Below are 12,337 nucleotides of genomic sequence, written 5' to 3'. Positions count from 1 at the left end.
GCAAGATTAAGTTACAAATGTAAAAGGCAAAAAAAAAAAAAAATAAGCAAGATGCAAGTTGAAACTATAATACATAGAATATAAAAAGAAAAATGCCTAGAAACCACATGCAAAGCAGTTAAGCAAATGTCGGAATTGGAAACAGTTCCTGGCTGGCTGTAGAGGATTAGAAAAGATGGGAAGCATCATGTCATATACATACATGACCTGTCCTCTCCAGGCATGTTGGGTTACACACAATGCAGAAAACACACATGAATCATCCCATGAACACAGGTAGCTGCAATGTGCATCCTTTAGTACTTAACAGAAAGAAACGTTAGTCACTCAGTGACCAAAAAATAGCGAACAGATCAGAACGGACACTTTCTAATCACACAATGGAATTATTGCAATCCCATGCAAAGTTTTTTTATTTTTATCTTCAAGGTAAAAGTATTTTACATCAGGTTAACTTTTTTTTTTCTTTATTTTTACTTATTAAAAAACATAGGTCTTTTTTAAAGTTCACGTCCACACAAAAGTGATATTGCAGGAACTAAACACAGGAGTCTCAATCCTTCTGCTGTAATCTTCGGAATGTAAAATAAATAGAGAATCCAGCGGTGGGAGAGAAACACCCTTGCAGTTGTTGCGGAAGGTCGGTGCAGAAATCTTGGCAGGGATATAAAAAGCGGACAGTTGATTCAGCACGCGGGTTTAGAATTTGAATATCCATTTTGGGTGGAGTGCCTTCAAATGAAATCTTGTGCTTACTATGACTCTAAAGGTAATCAGGGCTGTCTTTAACACAGGGCAAAAGGGGCAGCTGCCCCGGGTCTAGTCATTGTTGTGGGGTCCAAAGCAGCTGCCCCTTGAGCCCCCAAATAGTTGATAAGTGGATTCAAGAGGGCCCAAGAAAATCTTTGCCCAGGGTCCAATCAAGAATAAAGACGGCCCTGAAGGTAATGTATAGTGCATTATGGCACAGGCAAACTTTGTCTTAAAAGAGAACATCAGACAAACTTTAAAACCCAGCAATAAACAAGTTATAACATTGGAAAAGATGGCAGACTTTTGTTTTTGGTGTTAATGTTTGGCAGAAAGCCTACTGTTCTATCCCAGCTCTAAAATATTCTCAGTGATAAGGGCTTTGCAATGTAGATCAGCCATTCTCAAGCAGCGTACTATAGAACACTAGGGTTCCACCAGTGGTTGCTTAGGGTCCCTTGAGCTGTGGCTGATTGACCTTCCATCTGTTGGTGCCTGCATAGTTTTGGGACCAACACCACTTGGCTTAGTAAACAGCATTACACCAATGATCTTTTTTAGCTGTATGTAAGGATGGCATTTTGACTACCATGGTGGGGTTGCATTCTTACCACTGGCCGCCAATGGAAGGCATTTTTGCCATTGACCTCCATTGAACTGGATGTAGTAAGGGTTCCCTGAGACCTGAAAATTATTTTAGGGATTCCTCTGGGGTGAAAAGGTAGAGAAAGGCTGATGTAGATTATGTACCCAGGTAATCAATGCATGCAGAGGCCTCTCCCATGAGAATGCTGGCATCTGTTTTATAGAAATAGTTCTTACAGATATATGATTACCCCTAGTTTTTGTCCTAGTAGGAGCCCTCCTTTTGGGCCTATTCACACTTACGCACTTGTTTCCCTTTTGATGCACAAAAAAAAAAGGTGTCAGCGCCCCTTCATTTTTAATAGGACCTCAATTAGCGTCTACGGAACTTGCCTTAATTTCCCAGCACACCGCAAGGGAACACATGTATTATTGTAGTATACATTGTGGTGCGCTAAGGGGGCAGCTGTGTTTGGAATACATATATTGCCCTCTAAACGCACATCTGAGCAGTTACATTCAATTAGAGGCAAACAAGCATCCCTGTGAGCAAACTGTCTGCACCCAGGGCCAGTCAGAGCATATACATGCATACAGTGGTGGTGCCGGCAATTGATTTTTACAGGGTACAAATCTGGCCAGGCAACTGCTGGACAAAGCTTTTCGCACACAGCGTGCACGTGGGGCTGAAGAATCTACAATTCTTACTGGCGGAGAAGCTAGTCACCCATCTAAATGAGGCCCTTAGGGTCCATTCACACCTGGTGCCGTGGGACTGCATTGGGCAGTTATTCACGTGCTGTCCCACTGCAAGACAAGGTATTTTGTCTACCCAGTTCACACCATTAAGTTGCAGTGTTCAGGGGGTGTGTGCTGAAAAAAAGTACAGCAGGTAGTACTTATTTCAGTGCAGCACAGTACGAGGCAATCCACTGTTTCGCTCCACGAGGCGGTCAATTTAACTTAATGAAAAGTCACTGTGTGACATTTCAATAAAGATATTTGTTAAAAAAAGGCAACAGCATAATGCGCCAAATCTGGCAGCTTTGGCAATGCAGTGGTCCCGCTGGACTGCACCGCACACCAGCCGCTACACCGGGAATGCAGCAGCTGGTGTGAATTAGCCCAAAGACTGCTGTTTTTCATACAGCCTTAATAGGCGAACCACATCAGAATAAGGCCCCTTTCACACAGGCGGACCGTTCAGATCCGCCTGTTCGTTTTTTTGGCGGATCTGAACGGTCCCCCCATGCATTCCTATGGGGCATCGGATGGCAGCGGAGACATGTCCACTGACATCCGACCCGATCCGTCAAATCTGCACGGATGGAAACCCTATTTTCCATCCGTCCAGCGGATCGGATGGGATCGGATGAGAACGGACAGACGGTCCGTTCCCATCCGATTTCCCCCATAGAGATGCATGGGGAACTGACAGCTGTGTCTCCGCACACAGCTGTCATCCTTCTGCTCAGCGGGGGGTCGGCGGCTCGATCCCCCGCTGAGAAAAACGGCATCCGTCCGACGGACGGATAGTGTGAAAGGAGTCTAATACTTGGAGGGTTTTAATAGATAAACTCCACCCTAGTTGTCCAGACTACTTCAGCTCATACAGGCTGGATAGGCTTAACGTATAAATACTGGTTAATCAGTCATAATCAGGGATTACCTTTCCCCATAAAGATCAAAGCTAATATGTGACTGTTTGCTGCAGGATCGACGGATTATGTGTTATTATCACCCTATTAGAGTAATAAGCCTGCATCACCCTTATTGGGATATATTGGTACATGCTCTTCTATCTTGCTACAGGATTAGTGGCGCTCCCCAGTGGTACTGTTTGAAAAAGACACCTCTAATAGCATACGATCACTGTTTTCAACCTGCCTTAAAACTTTCTAATACTTTACAGTAATTCACACTTTTTAAATTATACTGCACAGGCACAGAAGCACTGTTGAGATAAAAAGCAAAAAATACAATGTCATATATTACAAGATGTAAATATCATGCAATAAATTAGTACCCAGAGAAATTACAGATTGCATTAAGAAAATATTTTCATACAAAAAAAAAAAAAAATCAGATAACTCGACTTTGCATTGAATTGTCCATAAATATATATCTTTTTGGTGTTTGCATATCCTTCATGTTGAAATAAAGGAAGGTTTTAAATATATATTAAGTATTTGCAATGTGCATAGTTCAAATCTGTGATTACTAGCTGGAGTAAGCAGCTATTTTGTCTTATGGAATTTCTAAATAACTGAAACATATCTGATATCACAAATATTGCCTGATTCCATTTTGCTGTACTGCTAACCAACACCTAGTGAAAGGGACTATAGCAGGCATGTCCAACCTGCGGCCTGGGGGCCGCATGCGGCCCGGAACCGCAGGCAATGCGGCCCACTGCCCCCTGACAATTTTTTTTTTTTGCTGGGGAGGAAGGAAGTCGAGTCGGGGGCACGGTCACAGAGGCTGCCTCGGAAGGGAATATCCTCTAGTTGTGTTAAATTAGTGCTGGGGCGCAGCAGCACGGGAAGGGTACAGCGGCGTTTTATTACTTATATACCTTAACTAATAGTATATATTTATATGCGGCCCGAGAAAATTTCTCTACACTCAATGTGGCCCAGAGAAACCAAAAGGTTGGACACCCATGGACTAGAGCTTTAGAAATAGTTTTGATCTCTTTGTAGTAGAGAGGTAAACATATACTAATGGTGGTGGTGCTATTTTCAGTTGGCCTAGGTTGATATTTTATAATGGTAAAGATGTGAAAAAAAACTTTGATTTTCCTCACATAACATATAGTATATAGCATTTTACAGGCATGACCACACCACTTAAGCTGGACATACATTATACAATCTTCTTATTCAATTTCCTTTAGATTTACCTTCAACTATGCAGTGCAAGGGCCTTCCTGATTGCATACAAATTGAAGGCATTTAGCTTTGACCTCATTATATATGGTTTTGGTAAATTAAAAGGAAAATTGTACAAGAAAATTCCTTAACGTTTGGCCAACTGACCCTTTATATATATATATATATATATATATATATATATATATAAAATATATTTATATTATATTTTACATTCCAGATGCATCATATCAAATCAAAATTGGAAGGAGCAGAATAGAATTATTTTCTCAAATGAATGAAATTCTAATGTGAATTACATTTAGGAAAAAGTGTACATATTGGAATAAAACCCGTTTAAAACGTTTGGGATTCCATTCAAATAGCAGGTCTGGACAAAAATTTAAAACAAAATTAGTGGACTCAATATTTCAATCAGGTACCTTCCCAAAAGCTAATACAGTCATAGAAAGTGAATTATGTCCAGTAGCAATAACATATTTCAGTGTACCCAGAGATTTAGCTAAAAGCCACAGTAAACTTTAAACTGAGGACCTCCATATTTTAATCAGGTACCTTCCCATTCTGTCCCGTTCAGACCTTTGGGTAATAGTTTATAATAAAAGCATGTAAAACATTATTTTTCAATACTGATACACCTAGAATAGTGGATGAGCTAACTAGAAAAGGACACGAGGGCAGAGCCTACCCTCTACAAGCTGTAATGTGCCCACAAACTGTCAAGGTGGGGCCCTTTACCCACTTCTGGACCGGAAGGTTTTACCCCCCCCCTTAATGACAAGCCATTTTTTGTTATATGGCACTGCGTTACTTTAGCTGACAATTGCGCGGTCGTGCAAAGCTGTATTTAAATAAAATTTATGTCCTTTTTTTTCTACAAATAGAGCTTTCTTTTGGTGGTATTTGATCACCTCTGCGGTTTTTATTTTTTGCGCTATAAACAAAAAAAGAACGACAGTTTTGAAAAAAAAAAAAAAACAATATTTTTTACTTTTTGCTATATAACACAGCCAATAATCAATTTTTTTCATCACTTTAGGCCAATATGTATTCTGCTACATATTTTAGGTAAAAAAAATCCTAATAAGCGTATATTGATTGGTTTGTGCAAAAGTTATAGTGCCTACAAACAATGCAATATTTTCATAGAATTTTTATTTATTTATTTATTTTTACTAGTAATGGGGGCGATCAGCGATTTTTAGCAGGACTGCGACATTGCGGCAGACAAATTGGACATCTGACACTTTTAACACTTTTTGGGGACAAGTGAAACGATTACAGTGACTGTCACTGCACTAATGACACGGGCAGGGAAGGGGTTAACATCAGGGGCGATCAAAGGGCTAAGTGTGTCCCTAGGGGGTGCTTGCTAACTGTGTGGGGTTGCTATGACTGAAGGAAGACCGATATCCATGTTCCTGCTTAGCAGGAACACAAGATCTCTGTCTTCCTCCCTGTCAGAATGTCAAACTGCCTTGTTTACATAGGCAGATCACTGTTCTACCTCTCCCAGTGATGATCGTGGGTGGCTGACGGACATCAGATCTGCTGGACCCATTAATTGACATCCCCGCTAGACAATCACAGCGCCATCTAGTGGCTATTGAGCGAAATGACATACAGGTACATTGTTTTGCGCAATAGAGCCACACTCCCACAGTATATACACGGCGGACGGTCGGCAAGTGTTTAACCACATGGGCCTAGGGACAGTTCCTGATCTCAAGAGACCTTTAAGTATTATATCTTACACTGAAACCAAAGTACTTATATTGGACAGAAACAAAGTGGAACTAAAAACATGGTTAGTGCCTTTAAGTGCCTTCACAAATAGCTATTCCCTTTGAGACAGGGAATTTACGCATTTCATGAATCAACAAGTTCACTTCTCATAAACGCCATGAAATGGATCTTCCATAACTTTTCATTTTCCGTGATACAATTTATACATTTTTCATACAGTATTATCTGCTTTTTCAAATATATATCTTACTGTCAAATAAACTCTGAGCACTTTAGTATAACATCCATGACGATTCACATGGATAGAACAAACAATTGTAAATATAATTAATGAAGTCGATATATTACATTTTGCATAAATTGGCTTTTTCATAGTTACATAAATTATGGCTATGGATATGGCCTGGACACATTGCATAAATGTATATAAGAGATGTATAGGACAACCCCATCCAAGTATTTTTCTGTGTTGAATGGGGTTAGGTTCAGTCAAAAATACCCAGGCAAACTGAAGCCCAAAAGACCCATTAAGTCACCCTATTGGGTCTGTAGTACTATACTGCTGTACAGAACCATAGTGGAGAAACATTTCCCATGCCCAATATGGGTGTGACAGACCAGGCCCAGCTTTTCAGCTTGGTTACATTTGTCACCAGCCAAGGTGAAATCTCTACATTTTACTATAGAGAATCAAGCAGAGGGTGAATCTTACAGAAGTGACCTTGCCCACGCCCTAGGGTTCTATGCCGCAGTAAAGACCTGGCATCAAAACACACCCTACTCCACCAAAATGTGAATCCATTTTGGCGGATGTCCTTTTGTAAAGAAAAAAAGAGACTCCATGTACACAACTGATGCACTGGATCCTTTGCAGCAAGCCCAATATACTCTGAACTATTATCAAAGCCATCTGTATCTTGTGACAATCCCTGTGACACATGGGCAGTCTCATTTAATTTGGAGAAAATATTGCACATTGTTACAAGATTGCAGCATGCTCCAGGCCTGTCTGAAACCATTACACATATCCCCTGTTTATATATAATAGACACAATTTATATTAAAATATACTCTAACACTAAAGTCTAGGTATTGTGAACCTACTAAGTGCTCCACGAACCTGCTTGTGAGTCTGTGCACTGTATATTGTATACACACCTCTGATTATTCTATTCTGTGGGTAGCACCAGCCGCTGATGACACAAAGCAATGCAGCAAATTAGAGGATCACATGTGACCTTTGGGCAGTGCAATGATGAAGTAATGATAGACTAAGGGTCAGAGAGACTTGTCAATGCATATAGAGATGGAGTAGACAATGAGGGGTGCACCCTGACCTCAGGAGAACCGGGGAGGATGTTGTGCAGGTCATAGCGGAAAAGGCATTGAGCACTTTTGGGTGTTGGTGGGGCATCCTGAAACCAGACGAACAATGTAAAAATGTTGTGGTGCTCCCAGCACGTGTGGTGATACCAACCAGATAGGAGAAGATTCAGTACCTTTCATTCTAAGTGGAAGATATAACTCTCTATGGTCAATGACCAGCCTTCCTCCCTCAACCCTACATGTAACATACATTGAAGAGGCGCTCATTCCAGTTACAATATCATACAGCAAATTTCTGCTACTAAATCCAGTACAAAACAAAGCTTTTGTCTGTTGGTCTGCAGTATCTATCGTTCTCATATCTGTCTATCTACCTTAACAATCATTTACATTTTCTAGGTAAAAGCTGTATTACATGTCTGTAGTAGAAAAAACATCCACTTCCTTGCAGCTCTCTCCAGACCAGAAAATCCTCAGAAAATAAAACAGACAATGCACAGTCATATTGTAAGATCTTCAAAAAATAAACATATTGTATGTGGTAAAAAGACAATCATCTCACATTTCTATAAGGAACATCTTATTTGTCCATTAGTGTTTCATTTCGAAGACCAACCTCTTATAACATGTTTCGAGGAAACACCTCTTCATCAGAGCCAATTCCAGTTGGCTCTGATGAAGAAGTGCTGCCTCGAAACATGTTAACAGTTATATTAGAGGCAGGTCTTCATGTGAAGCACCAATGGACAGATGAGATTTTCCTTATGGAAATTATGTGAGAAGCACCTCTTCTTTATACCACTTTTGTGAGTACAATATTTTTATTTTAACCAATTAAAGATTGAGAATCCTACACTATGCCAGTTCGCTCTCTTTATCATTTACATACTTGGAACTTAATCTACTTGATCACACTATTCCTTAGCCAAGCTGAAAGTTCAAGCAGCAAAGGGTCAAGGTCAATTTTAAAACCAAGTGATCACATACAATGTACTAAGGCAAATAGATCAGTACATCTAAACGCTCATAGAGGCATTCTCTTCACTTTTCGGGGTTAATTTAATAAAACATGAGAGTGCAAAATCTGGTGTAGCTGTACATGGCAGGCAATCAGCTTCTAACTACAGCTTGTTCATTTAAGCTTTGACAGAAAAAAAAACATAGAAGATAATTGGTTTCTAAGCAGAGCTGTACCAGATTTTGCACTCTCCAGTTTTAGTAAATCAATGAGTTAGTCTACAATGTTTGCAGCATGCCGGACAGTGCATATCTGGCCACTAACTGTTTTTTCAGGGGTCTCCCTATTAGGATAATGATGAAAAGCCAGAAGGAACATGGCCTGGTGCCACCTGGCATTTAGGTGCTTTTAAAGCAAGTAGGAAATTAATACCATTAATACACAAATTGTGCGACGCCTGGACTATCCGTGTCACTTTCAGTGTCAATTTTCACAGTTGCCAAGCTTTACTTTTCAGTAACTCTAGCCCTTGTTATATCTATTTTCTATCTATAATATATCTATCAAAATTTCTCCAACCACTCTTGCTTCCAACTTGTCTTTGGAAAGTCTTCTCTTGGCAAATGCTTCCATGGAAATATTGATAATTATTTACTCCTCCTTACTGTTCTGTGGTTTCTCATGGCAACCAATAAAGGAAAAAAAGAGTTCCTCGAGGAAGAGTAGGCAGTATCACATGAGGCTCAGACGATCAGGAACTACAGGGCTCCTCCTTTAAATGGCTGCACATCTGAGCCTTTCAAACTAGGATCCATATAGGGATGGCCACCATGCTGGTAAGATCCAAGAAAGTCAGTTTGGTGAGGCTGATGACACTCAACACAATTAAATGAAGCACTTGCTTGCATATCTATCTTCAGGGGCCTTGTGAGATACAACCCTGGCATGGTGGCATCCTGGCATGGTGGCATCCTGGCATAAAGTCTTTCTTAAAGAATCATTAAAAATCAACTGAAATACTCCCTTGTACAGGCAAGAGTCAGTCAATTAGAAAACAGTAAGGAAATATTCTACCACTTGGTGCATTTAAACTATTGCCAAGGGTGACTTGTACCTGCTTCTTGAGCCGACTTAGATAAAAGCAAGAACAAGCTGCAGATCTACATCTATGAGAAATACAGGAACTGTAGCATAAAAACATAATGCCACATGAACACCCCCCCCCCCACCCCACATCTTGCCCAATCATATCTTATTTACGTCATAAAAAGCAGACGGCCGATAAGAAAAATATGTCAGGGTAATATACATGCCTTATTGTAAATAAATACATATTTACATTAATATACATATATCATTTCCTCCACTTGGTGAAGGTTTGTATTGGAATCGCTATACAACATCATACTGAACATAGAAAGAGAAACATAAAACACTTTGTTATTTGGTAGCAGAGGAGAATACAAAAGCTTTAAAACCAGGAGCAAGATAAAAAAAAATATATATATATTTATAATATCCCATAAGTCAGTGCAGAAACCGGACCAGCTCCTTCATTTGAAATTGGCGTAATCTGAAAAGATGTCAATAAAATCTTGTACCACTTTGTAGCAAAATTCATACTGTTCCTGCAAAACAAGACAGAAATGGATTAGATCAGGGGTATCCATACACCTTCGGGGATATGGGGACCTAACTGGGGTATGGAATCGGATCTCTGAATAATTCCAAAAAAAGGGGTTCTCTGTTTTATTCATTTCCATGTTTTTATTTCAGGAAAAAAAAACAACAGCAAAATCTCACTTGTAGACAGCTGGTGTATTTGTGATTTGCCTTTTACAATAAATATGAATCTTTAAACTTTTTTGTTCCTAGCTATTCATGTGTAAAATCATTATTTTTTTAAAAAAACCATAATACTAAATGGGACTTTTTGGGTACTACTAAATCATTGTGAAATATACCCAAATCTAAAATGTATAACTTTTAGTCATGCATCATAAAATGACTAATACATGACAAAATCACATAACACAGCTGGTAATTCTATTCAAAGATGGTTGAAGCCTGTTAAACCGTACATATAGGTTTGATTCTAAAGAATCAAGGGTAATTCAATCTATGGGGTTGATTTACTAAAGGCAAAGATACTGTGCACTTTGAAAGTGTAGCTGCACTTATTTTCCCCCAGAGCTTAGTGAATGTGGCGAAGCTCTGCTGATTTCCATCATCCAATTATGTGCAAGGATTTTTTATTTTTTTTATTTTCCTTGCACTTGATTGGGTATTCTTTACAAAGTGAAGCTTAAAGTGGAGTTCCACCCTAAAATGATACTTACCTCCATCTTCTTGCTCCGGGTCACCTGAAAAACAAATGGATAATCGCAATTTTTTTTTTTTACTTACCTGGTTTAGAAGAAAATATACTTACCTTACTTCCTCTTCCTCCCCTCGGCGGCCACGGCGATTCGTCACTTCCTGGCTCTGCAATGATTCCTGGGAGCTGAACGTCATCGCTCCCAGGAATCAATACGCCTGCACCGGCCCCGACGTCAGTTCTGGTGCAGGCGCCGTCATACCTTGCTAAACAGCTTCTGGGCATGCCCAGAAGCTGTGCAGGGATGACGCTGCGGCACCGGAAGTGACGGCGGGGCCGGTGCAGTGCATCGTGGGACCGAAGAGGACGGAAGAGGACACAGAAGAGGATCGCGCTGGCTTCAAGCTGCCCACACCTGAGATGGCAGCGCTGGAGAATACATTTTCAAGGTAAGTATTTCGTCTTGCAGGTAAGTGCAACCCGGGACAGATCAGAGGCTAGCCATTGTGGAATGCACTAGCCCTGACTGTCCCGGGGGTATTTTTATTAAAAAAAAAGTTCACTGGGTGGAACTCCACTTTAACTAAGCTCTAGGGAAAAGCTCTAGGGAAATTAAGTGCAGCACAGTATTTTTGCCTTTAGTAAAGCAACCCTTGGAATTAACAGCTGTGATTTATGATTTTATCACATAACTGTAATATTTAATAAATTATTAAAAGTTATACATTTTTGATTTCAGAATAAATAAGTGATACCCCAAAAGTCCCATTTAGTATTTTGTTTTTCGAGAATCTTTACATTGGGGATGTTGGTACTTATGAATGTGTTAACTGAGATGATGTAAAGTCTTTTGTGAATATTTAAAGTAAAACCAACCTACGACATGTTATAAAGTCTTACTGATAAAAAAAGCATGGAATCCATGGAATCATATATAGCTATTACTTGAAAAATTCAAGTGTATGAATTGTCTATGAATTCAAATTCCGACCGGTTTCGCCAGATTGGCTTCCTCAGGGAATTGAAAAGAGAGCTGCGATTTGGATCCTAAAGTTTATGATGGGGTATGTGAAAAAGTGGAAGGAACCACACCCTCCAGTGGACCAAGACTGGAAGTCCAAATTGATGGTCCCCACCAAATGGATCACCCACAGAGGGGGTATATCAGCGCACCATAAGACTAATTGGGTTGATTAAAAACAAAAGATTGAAATAGGTGTGAAGCTATACCAAACGCGCCTGGTAAATGTGCTCCTCTGATTTGTACCGATGCATGGGGTTTTTTGTTTTTTTTTTTAATATTAAAAAAAGGGGTTTTAATCAAGTGTGTGGGAGAACAACTTCCACAAAAAATGTTGGTCAGCAATCTGAACTCAAAAATCCAAAAGAGAGAGTTCAAATTTAGTTTTGGGGATAGGTTAGAGCAGATTCCACCTTTACCGAATATGACCACAGGTCTGGCGCGCTGGGAGTACAGCAAGACACTCTAATGGTCCTTAGGCATGACACTAATGTATAAATGCCGAGTCTTCCTTGCAGAAAATTCCTGCCCAAATAACACAAGTTGGTCGCACATAAAAATTCTTCTAACTCCCACAGTGCTAACAAATATACAGAAGGTGTGATTTATGTGCATATTTGTACATTAGTAAAATAGTGACAAGTAACACTGCAGATTTTTGTAATTTCTTTTTTTTTTACTGATCTAAACGCTGTGCTAGTTTACTGACATTTACGCACCTGTGTGTACAGGCCCACTGAAAG

At 39.8% G+C, this 12,337-nt stretch overlaps 1 protein-coding gene across 1 annotated transcript in view; it reads right to left on the bottom strand.

Annotated features, from left to right (window-relative positions):
* Window positions 1-9,217: 9,217 nt before the first annotated feature.
* The window catches only part of PTPRE (protein tyrosine phosphatase receptor type E), a 383,381-nt gene continuing 380,261 nt past the window's right edge, over window positions 9,218-12,337 (bottom strand). Inside the window, exon 20 of the mRNA XM_082267389.1 lies at window positions 9,218-9,884. Within this exon, the coding sequence (XP_082123515.1) occupies window positions 9,810-9,884 (75 nt within the window). The 3' untranslated portion in view covers window positions 9,218-9,809. The remainder of the gene's footprint in view (window positions 9,885-12,337) is intronic.

Source organism: Pelophylax lessonae (assembly GCF_965119305.1).
Source record: "Pelophylax lessonae genome assembly, chromosome: 9".
Taxonomy (NCBI): Eukaryota; Metazoa; Chordata; class Amphibia; order Anura; family Ranidae; genus Pelophylax; species Pelophylax lessonae.
Note: the sequence above shows the minus strand (reverse complement) of the source record. Positions and strands in the feature narration are given on the sequence as shown.